The sequence below is a fragment of the Prionailurus viverrinus genome, chromosome C2 (assembly GCF_022837055.1).
Source record: "Prionailurus viverrinus isolate Anna chromosome C2, UM_Priviv_1.0, whole genome shotgun sequence".
Classification (NCBI taxonomy): domain Eukaryota; kingdom Metazoa; phylum Chordata; class Mammalia; order Carnivora; family Felidae; genus Prionailurus; species Prionailurus viverrinus.
In genome coordinates, this window is record NC_062569.1 from 97,648,649 (window position 1) to 97,665,431 (window position 16,783).

The 16,783-nt window shown below is 38.7% G+C and overlaps 1 protein-coding gene and 1 pseudogene across 1 annotated transcript in view; both read right to left on the reverse strand.

Moving 5' to 3' along the window:
- Positions 1-237: 237 nt before the first annotated feature.
- LOC125175420 (60S ribosomal protein L35a-like) lies at positions 238-581 on the reverse strand (annotated as a pseudogene).
- A 4,015-nt stretch (positions 582-4,596) lies between these two features.
- The window catches only part of GAP43 (growth associated protein 43), a 101,087-nt gene continuing 88,900 nt past the window's right edge, over positions 4,597-16,783 (reverse strand). The window contains exon 3 of the mRNA XM_047876376.1: positions 4,597-4,867. Coding sequence (XP_047732332.1) covers positions 4,779-4,867 — 89 coding nt within the window. The 3' untranslated portion in view covers positions 4,597-4,778. The remainder of the gene's footprint in view (positions 4,868-16,783) is intronic.

The following is a 16,783-nucleotide window of genomic DNA, read 5'->3' on the forward strand; positions in this document are numbered from 1 at the left end:
TACGTCATGACTGAACATTTTAGACCCAAAAGACTACTTCATGCAGACATGGCCATAGTTTTGCTATCAATAGAACATCAGGAATAGTGCCCAGAATATGATTTTATTACCATTTGAAAGATTCACCTGTTGGTGTTGAGGCCTTTTTCACTTGTCCTCAATGTAGTTTTAATTTTTTTTAAAACAAAAATACAAGAGAACAAATCTACACCTTTACTTATTTACTTTTCAGTAAGTTTAAATCCTTGAGGGATACAGCATCTCACAGGTTCTGTGGCCAATGGCTTTAGCAGGAAGCTTGCTTTGGAATTTGGCATGAACCATGCCACTGTTTCCATGAGCATGAGTTACTTTTCCCCAGATTACTCTGGTTTTGTTCAGTTTGCCACCAGGAGTCACTGTGTTGTTCCTTGCTTTGTACACATAGGCACATCTCCTGCCTAGACAGAATTCAGTTTCATCTACAGCATAAACACCTTCAATTTTAAGAAGAACTGTGTACACTCCCTCTGGTTCCAGAGACCCTGCTTATGGCCAAAAAAAGTGGCCTTGGACCACAGCCTTCCAAACATATTTGTCATTTTAGGGGTCCTGTTCCCAAAAGGCATCCACAGGCTCCAAGATGGTGGAAAGAGAAAGACCAACTTAGTTTTAATTTTTATTAAAGTACTCCAGATGTAGATGTTTTAAAGATTTCTGCTCTTTTTTTTTTATACTATTTATTTTTGAGAGAGAGAGAGAGAGTCAGGGAAGGGCAAAGAGAGAGGGAAAGGGAGAAAATGTCAAGCACACGCCACACTCTCAGCATGGAGCTCATCACAGGACTCAAACTCATGAAACTTGAGATCATGACCTGAGCTGAAATCAAGAGTCATCTGCTTAACTGACTGAGCCACCCACGCGCCCCCAGATGTAGATATTTTAGAAGCAACAAATTATGTTGCTTTCTGAACAGAATTTAGAATCTATTTCCATATCTTGAATGGTCTATACTTCCTAGTATCACATTGACTTTGTGTGTGTTATGTATAAGTTAGAATCACATTGTTTTGTATCAATGTGAGGCTGCAATTATCCTTAGTATGTCTTTTAGGATTATTATGAGTTTCTCTGATGTGTCCTTCTCCACCTTAAAAATTCTATTAAGGAGCCAAGAGTTTACAAAGCAAATAAAAACAGATATTCATAGGGGCACCTGGGTGGCTCAGTTGGTTAAGTGTCCAACTTCGGCTCAGGTCATGATCTCTTGGTTTGTGAGTTCGAGCCCCATGTCGGGCTCTGTGCTGACAGCTCAGAGCCTGGAAACTGCTTTGGATTCTGTGTCTCCGTCTCTGTCTGCCCCTCCTCCACTTGTGTTCTATCTCTTTCTATCAAAAATAAATAAAATGTAAAAAAAAAATTAAAAAAACAAACAGATATTCACGTGTAAAAAAAACAGAATCCCAACTTTGACCAGGAAGACCACTAAACAGTGTATATTAATATAGACTTACAATGCTATTGTTTTCAGTGTGACCATGAATTCAGTGGAAGAAGTTTAGAATTATCATTTGAAAAAGAATGATTTTTTAATTTTTGTTTTACTTTTATTTAAATCCAAGTTAGTTAACATATAGTATAAGAATCATTTGAGTAGAATTTAGTGATTTATCCCTTAAATATAACACCCAGTGCTCATCCCAACAAGTGCCCTCCTTAGTGCCCATCACCCATTTAGCCCATCCCCCGACCTAACACTCCTCCAGCAACCCTCAGTTTGTTTCTCTGTATTTAGGAATTTCCTATGGCTTGCCTCTGTGCTAAGTTACAAGGATGTTATTTTGAGGTATAGATTTGGGAGATAAGTAAAAGCATTTATCCTACCAAAAAAAATTTTAAGGTAAAAGAATGCCTAAACAATATACTGCCAATATGGCTCCAACCCACGAAAGACCTTTATCAACATCATATCCCATACCTGTTGAGACCCTAATCGGATTGTGGTTAAGTCCCGGATACTTACTCCAAAGTCTTCGGTGGAAATCACACCAACTCAGAATGAAGTAAAAAACTCTTTTAAATTGGCTCTATTAATGATGCTTCCTGACCCTTTTCTGTGTGGTTTTTTCTCCCAATTAAAAGTTTCACAGTATCAGTGACAAGGAAAGACCCTTTGATTCAGTAAGGACTCATCCCTATGTGACATCAGCTTTCTTCAAAACATTAAATAGGCACCAGCTCCACACAGAGCCAAGTAGAGTTCCTAAGGTATAAGTTGTTCCTCCTCAGATCACTTATTTCCATGATCTTCATTATCATGAAGGCTTTGACATAATTTTCTTTTCCTTGCTAGGGAATTCTATGTGCAGATGAGTGTCAGAAGCTGAAGGGAGTCCACTGGCCATGTTTGTCTACGGTGGGGACTCAGGGTCAGGGCAAAGTATGACTTGTTAGGAATTTGCACCAGGATTGATCTAGGAAATTTAGAGGAAAAAAGAACAGAATCAGACACTTCAGGATTTAAGAACATTGCTGTTTCTCATGGGAGCTGTTTACCTTCTAATACAGGGTACTTAGAAAATGGAATTAGAAGGAAATTTGAAAAGGATGGGTGCTAATGTACAACTTTTTAAAATATAGTATCACCATTGCAGGAACAATGATTATGAATAATCAAGAATCTGATAGCTGACTTGTGTGGGGATACATCCAATAGAAATATTAACTTATTAAAACTGAAAAAGATAGGGGCGCCTGGGTGGCGCAGTCGGTTAAGCCTCCGACTTCAGCCGGGTCACGATCTCGCGGTCCGTGAGTTCGAGCCCCGCGTCAGGCTCTGGGCTGATGGTTCGGAGCCTGGAGCCTGTTTCCGATTCTGTGTCTCCCTCTCTCTCTGACCCTCCGCCGTTCATGCTCTGTCTCTCTCTGTCCCAAAAAAAAAAAAAAAAAAAAAAAAAAGTTGAAAAAAAAATTAAAAAAAAAAAACTGAAAAAGATAGAATGTACTGCATCGATACATGGATTAAAACAAAAGCCAGGGATGGGGTGCCTGGTGGGTGGCTCAGTAAGTTAAGGTTAAGCATCCGACTTTGGCTCAGGTCATGATCTCATGGTTCATGAGTTCAAGTCCCGCATCAGGCTCTGTACTGAAAGCTCAGAGCCTGGAGTCTCTTTCAGATACTATGTCCCTCTCTTGCTCTGTCCCTCCCCCACTCATATTCTGTCTGTCTGTCTCACTCTCTCCCTCTCTCTAAGAATAAATAAACATAAAAAAAAAGCCAGCAGTTTCTAGGAATTATGTATGTCTCTATAATATTTAACTTAGCAAAACCTAGAATAGCTTTCCATTAGATACTTCTCCAGAGTCATGAAAATATTCTGAGGTGATTTAAGTCAAGTCTTAGTGCCTGTTATGAATTGAATTGTGCCCCTCCTCCCCAAATGCATATGTGACCTTATCTGGAGATAGGCTTTTGACAGAGTTAATAAAGTTAAGATGAGGTCATTATGGGGTCAAACTCAATAAGATTGGAATCTTTACCAAAAGGGGAAATTTAGGGGCACCTTGGTGGCTCAGTCAGTTAAGCATCTGACCAAGGCTCAGGTCACGATCTCTCAGTTTGTGAGCTTGAGCCCCACACCGGGCTCTGCGCTGACAGCAAGGAAACTGGGATTCTCTCTCCCTCTCTCTGCCTTTCCCCAACTTGTGCTTTCTCTCTTTCAAAATAAATAAATAAAGTGTTTAAAAAAGGCAGAGGAGGGAATGGAATTTGGATATAGAGATATCCACTGGTGATGTAAAGAGACACAGGGAGAAGATGGTCATTTACACATTGAGGAGAGAGGTCTGAAACAGATCCTTCCCTCCCAGCCCTCAGAAGGAACCCACTCTGCCAACACCTTGATTTCGGACTTCTGGCCTCCAAAACTGTGAGAAAATAAATGTATGTTGGTTAAGCTACCTAGGCTGTGGTACTTCGCTATAATGCCTCAGCAAACTAATACAGCACACAACAATCCCATCAAGGACCAAAGCGATTGGTCCTGACTGGAGGCTTAGGCTTCATCCTTCTTTCCTTTATCAGGGTCACTGATGTCAGACTGGGAAGCCAGAGAGATGAAATGTGAGACGGCACTATGTCAAATCAACTAATGAGGAAAAGAAACACAGAGCCACTGGAGTTTGATTACTCTCATGATTTATTAATATTCAGATTGAAAAAGGAGCCTTAGAGCCGCAAGTTACGCTAATTGGCACATTTGCTTTATTTTATTTATTTATTTATTTATTTATTTATTTTCAAAACAAACTGGGTTTTTGATTTTTTTCCTTTTTGTTCATTCCATCACATTAAAAGGAGGAAAAGAAAAATGGTTTTGAATTCACTCGATATTTTGGACTCCTCAGATGAACGGAACATTGCACACACACTTGGAACAGAGAGAGATAGAGAGGAAAGTGGACTCCCACAGGGCCACACGCACCAGATCAAAAAACTTGGATACAGTGCAAGAATTTCCCGAAATGATTGGATCATCATTACCAAAAACTCGCCATAACAACACCAAGAAACAAAAAATGTTTAAGCCACACTGTTTGACTTGGGATCTTTCCTGCTTTTTTTTTTTTTAAATGTTTGCCACACAGAGAGAAAGAGGGCTAGTGGGTAGGAGAGGACAGACTCACGGACGTGAGCAGGACAGGAAGGGGAACTTCAGAGTGGAGTTGAGAAGAGGGATGGGGAGAGACAGGGTTCAGGAGAGGGGAGAGTGGGGACGTGGAAAGCCATTTCTTAAAGTTCAGGCATGTTCTTGGTCCGCCTCACGTTCTTCTCCTTTACCCTCATCCTGCCGGGCACTTTCCTTAGGTTTGGTTTCATCTACAGCTTCTGAGGAAGAAAACAAGAGCGGGGAGGGGAGAAAGGGGTTAGTATTTTGTCTCATCTCTTCATATGATAGTGCAATGCATGTCTCTTTTTCATACCATTTCATAAGAGATTTAAGATAAAAAGAGATCATTGTTATCTCACTAATATAATTTCCAAGTTCAGAAGGGTTTACCTCCAGGAGGCTCTTCAGTGACATGTATGGAAGAGCTCAGGAACAAAGCTGTGATATTAGGGGAAGGAGCCACTAAACAGAAATTACCACGATCTTTAATCTCTCAGCCTTGCAATCAAGATATCCATACACAGGCTCTTCAAATAAGGAATTGACAACAAGCTTGTATCTCTTTTCAATCCATGTCAAACTGATTGTGACAGATAATTTCTGTGGATCGCTGAACAGCCATTCCAACTCTCTCACCTCTTATTAGTGGTGTCATAAAGGCTGGAAAGTAAAATAATTGAGTTTCCAGATCCCCTTGAAGCTAGAGGTATCCATGTAACACAGTGATGGCCAATTAGATAGAGACAGAATTCCTTGAGGAGGACCCCAGAGAAGGTCTTTGCTTTACTTTCTGTTATTCCTGATAACTGAGACATCAGACAATACCTGGTAGTATAGCAGCTATCTTGTGACCATGAGGACAAAAACTATACACTAAGGCTGGTGGAGCAGAAAGGAGAAAAAACTATCATTGAGTGACCTATCAGTCTCAGACAACTTTACCTCAGACTTTTTCTTGTTATGTGAGATAAATAAACTTTAAACTAAACCATTATGGTAGCTTTTAGTTTCTTGCAGTCAAGAATATTCCAACTGAATATACTTATCCATAAGGCAATGTGCTTTGTTTAACATGGAAGACTGTGTCTTTTTAAAGGATAGTTTCTTCCTCAGGAAGCAGGCAAATTTTCTAACTTTTCTGCCTGGTTTCCTGATAGAACTCAGTCAACTGATTTCATGTGACAGATGGCTCACTAAGACGCCAGCTAGTGGAAAGAGAATTCCTTTGCCCTGAAATCACCCATATTGCTAACCTAAATTCCTTGTGTTGGGTGTCCCCCAGATTATCCCTGGTTTCAATAATTTGCTAGAAAGACTCACAAGACTCAGTATATTGTCCTATTCATGGCTATAATTTGCTACAGTGAAAGGACACAAAACAAAATCATCAAAGGGAAAGTTGTATGGGGTGAAGTTTGGAGGAAACCAGGCACAAACTTCCAAGAGCCCTTTCCCTATGGAGTCATACAGAATGTGCTTAATTCCTCCAGCAATAAACTGCAACATGTATGAGATGTCAGCCACTAGGGAAGCTCATCTGAGCTCACAAGTCCAGAGTTCTTACTGGGGGCTGGTCATGTAGGCACCCTCTGCCTAGCATGTACCAATTCCAGACTCCCAGAAGGAAAATGGATGTCCAGCATAAACCACGTTGTTTGCAACAAGTGTTTAGGCACAATAAAGACTCTTAGGAAATGGTGAGACCCTTCTCAAAATTCAAGTTCCTAGATTCCAGCCAAGGATCAACTTTACAAGCATCCTAAGAAGTGAGAGATGTTAAGACTACAGAAATCGAGGCCTTTTAAGAGACCTCTAGAAGAGTTCACATAAGTGTATGTTTCTTTCAAATCAGTCAACTCTATATTTATATTCAGATGAAGTTCAACATCTACATACAAATAAGACAACTGCTGGAAATATATTTTTGGAATTCTTTCTTTGGAACAACCATCTAATAATATTCTTTTAAATCTGTGAGTAGCAGAAAATGTTTATCTCCTTGGAAATAAATTTGAGTTTTAGAATCAAATGAGGCTGGACTGGTAAATAAGGTAGCAGCTATGATGGTTCATTTTAATGTTACAACGACTAATTTTTGACCAAAATTTTTAAGTCTGATTTATTTTGGGAATTTGTAGCTGACTATCAGTCACTTTCCAAATGTAATTATTATAGTAAGGCTACCTACTATTACTCATAAAGCCATTTTATTGGGCCTAGCCTTCTTAAGTGACCATTATTACTCTTAAAGAACTGGGATACCAATCATATTTTTCAGGAAAAATTTTTGTATAAAACTAACTCAATTCTGATCATTGTAATACTCTATGTACCAGCATTGTCCCTTGTGGATTATAGAACTCTGGTGAACTAATGAATCAGCTAATTTTCTGCCAGAAGAAAGCTTTCAGGTTTATTTCAGTGAGTTTTTTGTTTTTCTTTTTGTTTTTTTGTTTGTTTGTTTTTTATAGCAATCTGGAATTTGCTCAGAGAATTTACTTAGTTCCTTAGCTCTACTCAAACTTTTGGATACTACAGGTATCCCCAAGGTGGTTTACTATCCGTATCACCCAGGAAACAATGAATTTAGTGCCCTCTTCAAACTGCAAAAAAAACAGAACATTAATTTAAACTGGCCTGAAGCATATAGAAGTTTCAGGTGTAGGAACAAGACAAGACTTTAAGCCTTTCTACCTGAAATAAAAACTTGGGAGCTATGAGGTAGATTTAAGGGAGGCTGGGGAACTTGAGAGAAAAGGTGGAAGCAGAATGTCTGTTTATAGAAAAGGAAAGAACATTCCAAAAGGAAAAACAAAAGAACAAAGATTCAGGTAATTCTGAAAAGCAGCCACACTTTCTGTCTTCTGTCAGAGTGGAATCAGGTTAAATTCTCCCAAATGCCTGTACTTTCTCTTGTCATCCTTTGCCTGGGCCTGGGAGAAAGAGTGACAATGGCACCCATCTCTTTATTCTGGCAGGAAGTGCTGCTGTCCACTCCCTGTTAAGAGAGCTTCAATATCTACATATTCTTTCCTTTAAATGCTTCAAAATATTTGAAATATACTTATTTATTCATTTACTTGTTCAATAAGTTGTTATTGAACACCTGTAATGTGCCAGACATTTTTCTAGATATTGAGAAGAGGTGGAAAAAACATTTAAGACTCATTTAAGTCTTTCACAATATATCTTTAACAGACAATGAAATCCACAATCATAGAATGGCAGGGAGACAGGCCTCAAAGAACATCCAGTCACTAGACATAACTCTTTAAGGGTAACAACAACTTCATTTTTGCTCAACTTTGAACCCCCTGTGTCTAGCACAGACAGAACCTAGTGCAGGGAAGGCCCTCAATAAACATGTGTTGAATGAGAGAATGGATAGACATCCTCACTTCATAGATGAAGAAGCAAAAGTCCAGATGTTTCCCTAAATCATACGGTTTTCTCATGACCTAGCCAGAACAAAAACCTAGAACTTCTACTAGTCTCAGTTTCCCATTACATCAGGTGGTCAAACTCGACCAGAGAAGGTCAAGATCAAATCAGTTTTATTCAGCACTAGAAACAGGTAGCTAGGGTCCACAGGCTTTTAGTGATCTAAAAAACTTCTGAGATTAAAAAAAAACTGTTGGCTCCAAAATTTAAAATAAAAAACATAAAATTAAAACTGATGAAGTTCAATTAGTTGACTACAAAAGGGAACATGTCAGTCAACTAGCTGGAACTCAACTGAATACATATAATTATATACACATTATATTTTATACGAGATAAGATTAGTTTTTTATTTACTTGATATTACTGAATACTGAACAAAGGAGTCATCTCTGTGTTAGATGTAGGGATGACTAGCTGGTAGAAATATTATGTGTCAAGTCAGTGGATTCAGCTACATTTTTATAGGCCACCAGGAAATTATGGGGAGAAAAATATGGAGGAAGGAAACAATATAAAGTAAGAATCTTCCACAACCACAAAAGCAGAACAAGAACTCATAATGATATATTTTTTAAAGCATACACAAAAACAGAAACAAGCAAACAACAATAAGCGTACATGCAAGTGAAGGAAATGGTGATCAAATATGAAGCACATGCCTGCTCTAACCAGATCCACTTGGAAGGGAGACTGTGTATGAGTTTGTGAAAAGTTTTAACCTTAGACAAAGGGAAGTTATTGGAAACAAAATCCAAGTTATGTATAAATGGGTCCATTTGAGCGTGAATGCCAGAGAGAACTTCTGGATATTGCTAACTTGTTCCTTCTCCCTCGAATGCCAATTCTAAACAAGTCACTGTAGTTAATAAGTGATGTTGACCATATACTTATATATCTACAATTTCTTACCTGTTCTATTCAGCAACCTCACTCTCTGGAAAGAATCACAAATGACAACTTTCCTGGCCCTTTTTATAAAGTGTTTAGCTATAGCTAACATAGTTGAGCACCTCCTATAAGCTCACAACAATTCTACATGTATTTGTGTCATTTCATTTAATCCTTACAGCTCTTTAATCAGTCCATTTTACAGTTGGGGAAGATGAGGTACTTAGTGAGATGAAGTTACTTACCTAAGTCTGTACTGTTTGTAAATGGCAGCAGTGAATTTCAAACTAGGACAGAGACATCTAGGCAGCTTCTAATTTAGATTCCTCTCCCTGCCCTTATCTTTGCCCAAGAAGGATGGGTGGGCTCAGAGAGGGAACCAGAGCAGGGGGTCCACAGGTGCCTAGGCCTGCAGCCTACACAGTTCAAAAACTGGTCTTAATACAAGCAGCTCAGAATGGAGGGAAGAATCTTGATTAGTCTTGAACAATATGAAATCTGGTCTTGGCACTCTCTGGCACTAATTACATAATTATAAATGCTAGGGATGAGTTAATATGTAATCTTTAGTATTTTGTGCAAAAACTTTGATCACCATGGTGAGTGTCAGAGATAAATGAATGGCTGAGGCCAGCTGGTCACTCCAATTATCATGATCCAATTAGGGTAAATAATCACATTCCCCATCTAGAGGATCAACCTCCCTCTGAGACAGTTATTGCTTACGAAGAGGCGAAGAGGCAGTGGAAGCTAAAGACTGAATGAGATTTTCAGACCAAGTGACACAGAACAAGTGAGTGCAAGTAAATGGGCCCAGAACTGGCAAAAGGGGAAAGCCTGAAGTCATTGATGTGATTGTTGAAAGTCAGCAAGTTAAAGAGTAGAAAGTGCTTTTTCTTTTTCAGTTTAGCTCTGAATAGCAATTTTGCTCATATTAAACATGGAAACCTAATATTATTAAGACATTACAAGAAAGGCAAGTTTAAATGAATCATAGGTTATGCATGTACCAGATGACCAGTGAACGTATTTTCATTAACAGTCATTACTATTCAATACCTAGTAATGGTTTCTCCCCCCCAAATCAGTCTTCACCAAGGGAAATCAGCCCCACAAATCCAGTTTTATTATGAGGCATAATGTATCCTCCCAAACAAATAAAAAAACCAAAACACCTAAATCCAAAAACTGATGATGCATTTTAGTAGTTTGGTCTAAGGGGGGGGGGGGGGAGTATTTTTTTTTTAATGAAATTGGGCAGTGTTTTATAAATATATATATTAAATTATTAGATATTTAAATTCTCAAAAACTATATATAGTCACTTTGAACAGGTGATGTTAGCTTCTGGTAAAGACGTGTAAAATTCTCTGGCACTAGCATTTTAGCCTTGACAAAAACATTACTTCTTTCAGACCCAAAGACCTCTTAGAAATGACCATGTTCATTAGAAGTCTCCATGAATTTTATCATTTCTGTGTTAACTTAAAAAGAAAGCATCATAGAAAGCAAAGTCATGTATTCTTAATGTTCTGGAGTTAAACGCACTAAAAAAGGGAAGAAAAAGCGTGCTGCTCATTTATTCATTTATTTATTCAGTGAAAGGTCCTGAGCCTATGTGCGTTCTACATGTTTCAAATATAGCAGTGGTGCTATAGCAATGAAAACACCAAGTAAGATAAGAATCCCTACCTTCCTGGAAATTATACACCAGTTAATCACTAGCACATTTATATGGCAGTGTATTGTTTGTTGGAGACGGAGAAGCAAAGGAAAAAGTGGTAGCTGGACAAGAAGCACTCAGCCCAAAGGGGCATAATTTCTCCTGGATTTGTAAAGTTGAGTATCTTTAATAAGTTTCTAAATACGGAAAACCCTGGTAACTTTCACATTCTCAATCCACAACCATCATTCCTAAGGAAGATCAAGACCACATTAAAACAGCAATAAAGGGGCACCTGGGTGGCTTAGGTGGTTGACCATCTGACTCCAGCTCAGGTCATGATCTCATGAGTTTGACCCCTGCATCAGGCTCTTTGCTCTTAGTGCAGAGCCCGCTTCAGACCCTCTGTCTCCCTCTCTCTTTCTGCTCCTCCTCCCACTCTCTCTCCCTAAAATAAATAAACATTAAAAAAAAAAACCCAGCAATAAAGATGGAAGTCATTTCTTTATGTATTTGAAATAGTGTGGTGGTAGCCTTAAAACAGTAAGGGGACCCAGGTGGATGATTTCACAGTGGTGCTTGAAAGATGTATGCAAATCGGCTCTCTGATCCTTACTGAAATAGAGTCTAGAAGCAGCTCTTGACTTGATGCATCCCATTCATTTCCTCGAAAGGGTGAGAATAGCACGTCTGCACATTCTGTCGGGAGCAGATACCAGGAGCATATGCAGCAGCGGCTGCTCTCGTGCTCAGTCGGGCAGTTCGGCTGCAGTGCTGCTGGAGTGATGGCGGTGTTCCCAGCTGCTATCGCCTACCCTGAGCTCTAATGGCCCTGTTTACTGGCTCCAGTCCAGGCCCCTCCTCAGCCCTACATTACTGAAATTAGGTTGAGTGGATTTCCGAGTAAAACATTATCTCTTGGGACCTGCCCAGCTCTCCCCAGCCTTGTCAACATTGATTAAATAGAAGCTGCTATCATCCTGGGGCCATGCCTACAATTACTCTACCAACCACTCCAGGCTGGGGTGTTTGCTTTCCCTTTTTATTTTCACTTTTCTTAAATATTAAACGTTATCACCTCAAAGGCTCAAAGGAAAGTAACAAAAAAAATTCTGAAGCTAACTCACACATATCCCTTTGTCACTTACATGGTCTTCCGCTGGAGCTATGTGCCAGATGTCAATCTGGAGCCTGGATCATGGCTTTTGGTGGACACTGGGATCCACATTTTGACCTCCACTTTTGGCCACTTTTTAAATCTTGTTTTACATTTTAAATTTCTTTCAAAGCATTGAGCCAGGATACACCATTTTCATGTCACCAGAATGATGCAAATATTACCTATGCCCCCCACCTCTTGCTTTTTGAGCCTTCGAAAGAGAGGATAATTCTATTGCTTCTAACACTATTCACTTGAGGATTTTAAAGAGTAGCAAGCAAAAATTTAACCAAAGAGAAAACTCAAAGGCAGCATGATGATGGGGTCCCAATGACATCTGAAACTACATACACATGTTTACTTTTCTTAAAAGTTTAGGCCTAGAACCAAGCTGATTTGTATTCTAGCCTTGACTTTGCCACCAATTAGTCATATGATCTCAAAGAAGTTATTTTTCCTTTCTATAAAATCTATACAAATTCTATAAAAACATGAATAATGACTATTCCACCTTATTGCAGGTTGTTTGGAGGTTGAAACAAGAAATCTGAAAGGACTTCATAAAATTTTAAATGCAGCATGAAGTACATTGAGACTTAAAACCAACCTGTGAGATTTGGGTAAAAAAGACCCATCAAGTTTAATATTCTTATCCCAGGAAGATAAGAACCATTTCCCAAAGGAAAACAAAAAACAAAAAACTAAACTTCTTTCTCAGATAATTGATTAAGAGGACTTCTCCCCTAGAATATTCCTGTAGTCTCTGACTCTGATCAGAAAATAAGGATACACGTGATGTGTTAATAAATAATAATAAATTTAGTTAAATTTAGTAGATGTGTTAATAAATAATAATAAATTCAGTTACAGAAGTTGGGAAAGAATCTAGGATCTCTAACGTTTGAAATGAAAGTCAGTGTTTTTTTGGTCTCTCTCGTTTCTTCCTTCCTTCCTTCCTTCCTTCCTTCCTTCCTTCCTTTCTTTCTTTCTTTTCTGAAAGAAAAATGACCCAGAGATTTTTGTTTTGAAAAAATTAAAACAAAAGCCAAAGAACATACAAGTTGACTGGCCTTGAAAACTTCTTAAACAATCTCAGTAGAAAATGTCTGCCAAATCAAAAAGAATGAAATCTTGCCATTTGCAATTACGTGGATGGAACTAGAGGGTATTATGCTGAGTGAAATTAGTCAGAGAAAAGCAAAAATCATACGACTTCACTCATATGAGGAATTTAAGAGACAAAACAGATGAACATAAGGGAAGGGAAACAAAAATAATATAAAAATAGGGAGGGGACACAACCTAAGAGACTCTTAAACTGGAGGGGTTGTGGTAAAGAGGATGGGCTAAATGGGTAAAGGGCATTAAGGAATCTACTCCTGAAATCATTGTTGCACTATATGGTAACTAACTTGGATGTAAATTTAAAAAGTTAAAAAATTTAAAAAAAAGGAAAATGTCTGCCAAACCATCAAAAATTAGTGTTCTAGCTTCTGCCCCCATTAGAAACATGCAGAAAGATTTTAAAAATTGCAATTTATGTGTCTTGCATAGTTGCCCTGAATCATTTTTGGAAAAAGATGGTATAAATGAATAAAATTAAACAGTGTTAGCATTTCTTACCATTCTCATAATGAATAAGTCAACTTTTAAAGGTTAAAAATGACAACAAAATTGGAGGAGTTTTACTCTAGCATAACAGTCAAGGCAATTCACCACCTCATTCTTCCCCTCAGCTAAACTACGTGCCAAATGGTCAGTGGAAGCTGGAGATCTAGTGAGACACAGCTTTCTGTTAGTCCACAGGAGGAATGGAAGATTGGGAGTCAGCATGAACAATCCGTGGCTCCTCGGACACTGAGAAATATGGAGAAAGGTCACATTAAGGATAGAAAAGTGATGCTGTGATATTGAGTGTTGCTAGTAATGATGATCAGAAACAGTTCAGCCTAGAAATTAAGTTTTTCCCCTTTTTTTTGTGGGGAATTTTTTAAATAGTTCAAAATGCCATCTAATAGGAGTTCAACTCTGCATTGACCCCTTTTCACTTCACAGTAGCCCAGGTGAGGAGAATCCTAGCTGGGAGAAAGGCTTAGCTGCATGTCTAGCCTTTATAAACTCCATTGTCTTAGAGGCTAGGAAGATAACATTAATGTGAAAAATCTGACAATAGATAAAACCAGTGGTAAGGTCAAAAGGCATTTAAAAAATGTTAAAACACTCTCACTGGAAAAATAAAAGAGAGCATGATATCTGGAGTAAGACTCTTTAATTGTACTGAGAAGATACATTTGTGGACTCTGATTTCAAAATGGAAGAGGTTCCCTTTAATCCGAATAAAAGTCATATTCATCTTCAAGAACCAACTTCAAATCAGGAGCCCTGAACAATAGTACTGCCTTTTCCATTTTGCTAATTTTATATTACAGATCTTCCTCGACTTACAATGGGGTTATATCCCCAAAACCCCATTATAATTTGAAAGTATCATAAGTTGGGGCGCCTGGGTGGCTCAGTCAGTTAAGCGTCCGACTTTGGCTCAGGTCATGATCTCGTGGTTTGTGGGTTTGAGCCCTGCGTCAGGCTCTGCGCTGACAGCTCAGAGCCTGGAGCCTGCTTCAGATTCTGTGTCTCTCCATCTCTCGGCCCCTCCCCTGCTCATGCTCTGTGTCTCTCTGTCTCTCAATAATAAATAAACGTTTAAAAAATTAAAAAAAAAGAATCATAAGTCAAAAATGCATGTAATACATCTAACCTACTGAACATCATAAATTAGCCTTGCCTATCTAAAACGTGCTCAGAATACTTACACTAGCCTGTAGTTGGGCAAAAATCATCTCACGCAAAGTCTATTTTATAATAAAAGTGTTGGATATCTCATGTAATTTATTGGATGCTGTCCTGAAAGTGACAAACAGAATGCTTGTATGAATACAGATGACTGTATGGGTGCAGAATTGTCTCAGGTGTATTGGTTGTTCACCTTTGTGATCGTCTGGCTGACTGGGAACTTCAGCTCTCTGCCACTGCCCAGCATCATGAGAGGATCGTACCACATACTGCTAGCCTAAGGAGAGATCAAACTTCAAATTACAGTTTCTACTGAATGCATATCGCCTTCACACCATTATAAAGTCAAAAAATAGTAAGCCAAATCATTATTAAGTCAGGCATCATCTGTATTCATATTTCAAGATTTTTTTAGTGAAAGAAGTAAAAAAAAGTAGTATCTATTTCAGATTTGATACATGGCCTACCAAAGCAAAAAGAGGTAGCAAAAAAATTAGTTCACAATATTGGCTCTCCCTTTGCTCGTCAGTCAAGTTTTCACTACATCTCTACATCCCTACTTATGCCTTGCAGATGAGATGTCCTAAGTTCTTTGTCTCAGATGCTGTTGGCACCCTCTCAGGTCCCCATTGCCATCTTCCAGCCACCAGATGTGTTGGCTGCCAATGGCCCACTTCTGACCCTGGAATGGGGATGTGAATTGTGAATTACCTCAACCAGAAGTGTCTGAAAAGTGATGCGTTGTCTGCCCCACAAGACTCCAGGGCCCTTGTTTTTGGGCAAAACCGTCTATTGGTGGTGCAGTTTGTACTTCAAAGTTCTCTGTGGGATCAGGTTGAGACTTCACTTTTCCAGAACCCACATCTTGGACTGTCTTTTTCCCCTGGTCTGTCCTCTTTCTCACCCCTTACAGATTTCCACCAATAAAGTATTCACATAAGAGTCCCATCTCAGGCTCAGATTTTAGAGAATGGGACCAAAGTTATTCCCTTAACCAAAAATTAAGGACTGGAGTTGGAAGGGAGGCCACTCAATTACCTCAGTCAATGTGTGTAGCAAATCTTCAGGGTTTGAATCATTTGGGTTTGCTGCTTAATTGTCTCTCATGACGCAGCTCAAATATTGTTTCCATACCTCCAAAGCTATCCTAGGCATAATTAGTTCCTTCTCTTTGTTTATATGGAAATTATATCTCTTGCATTATACATTAGTTTGTGGTATCCTTTTGTGTCTTCTTGACTGTAAACTAACTTTTCAAAGGAAAAGGATCCATTTGCTAGATTTCAAACTTCTCTAAGGAAGAGACTTTTTTTTTTTTAGTTGGTCTACCTTTTATTAAAACCATGCTCTGACAATTATAGATAATGTAAGTAATAAAGCATTTCCCCACCATCAGGGAAGTGCACACCCACCCACCCACACCATTCTTAGTATGCCACTGCTTGTAGGTTTTAGCATCCAGGCTAATTTCTCAAGAAAGTCATCCATGATCTTTTAGACCGGTTCTTCCATCATGATCCTCAGGCAGAGATTATTTTAAATTTATTTTGTTCACTAATAAATCCCAAATGCCTAGAAAAGTGCCTGGCAAATATTTATATGTATATTCATATTTATATTCATATTCATACAAATTTATTGCTTTCATGAATCAATTCACTTGTTTGTTTTTTTATTTTTTTTACACTTATTTATTTTTGAGAGACAGAGTGAGACAAAGTGAGAGTAGGGGAGGGGCAGAGAGAGATGGAGACACAGGATCGGAAGCAGGCTCCAGGCTCTAATCTGTCAGCACAGAGCCCGACACGGGGCTCAAATCCACAGACCATGAGATCATGACCTGAGCCAAAGTCGGACGCTCAACCGACTGAGCCACCCAGGCTCCCCTCAATTCATTTATATCAACCCCAACTCCTAGTATTATGCTTATCACAAGATGAGCATTTGGTATTTTTAAGGGAAGGAAAGTATGGAAAAATGGAAAATCCCAAAAATGCTTTGTGACATGTAGATAAAACCTTAATTTTAAACCTCAAGCAGAAAAACTTGTAATGATGAATGGTGAACTTGTAATGATGTTCTGAATTTCAAAATGTTGGCTAATAAAAAGGAACCAAAACATTATTCTGGCTCAGAGCCATGGAAAGCATTATGCCATCACCCTCCTTTTTTCTTTCTTTTTTTTTTTCT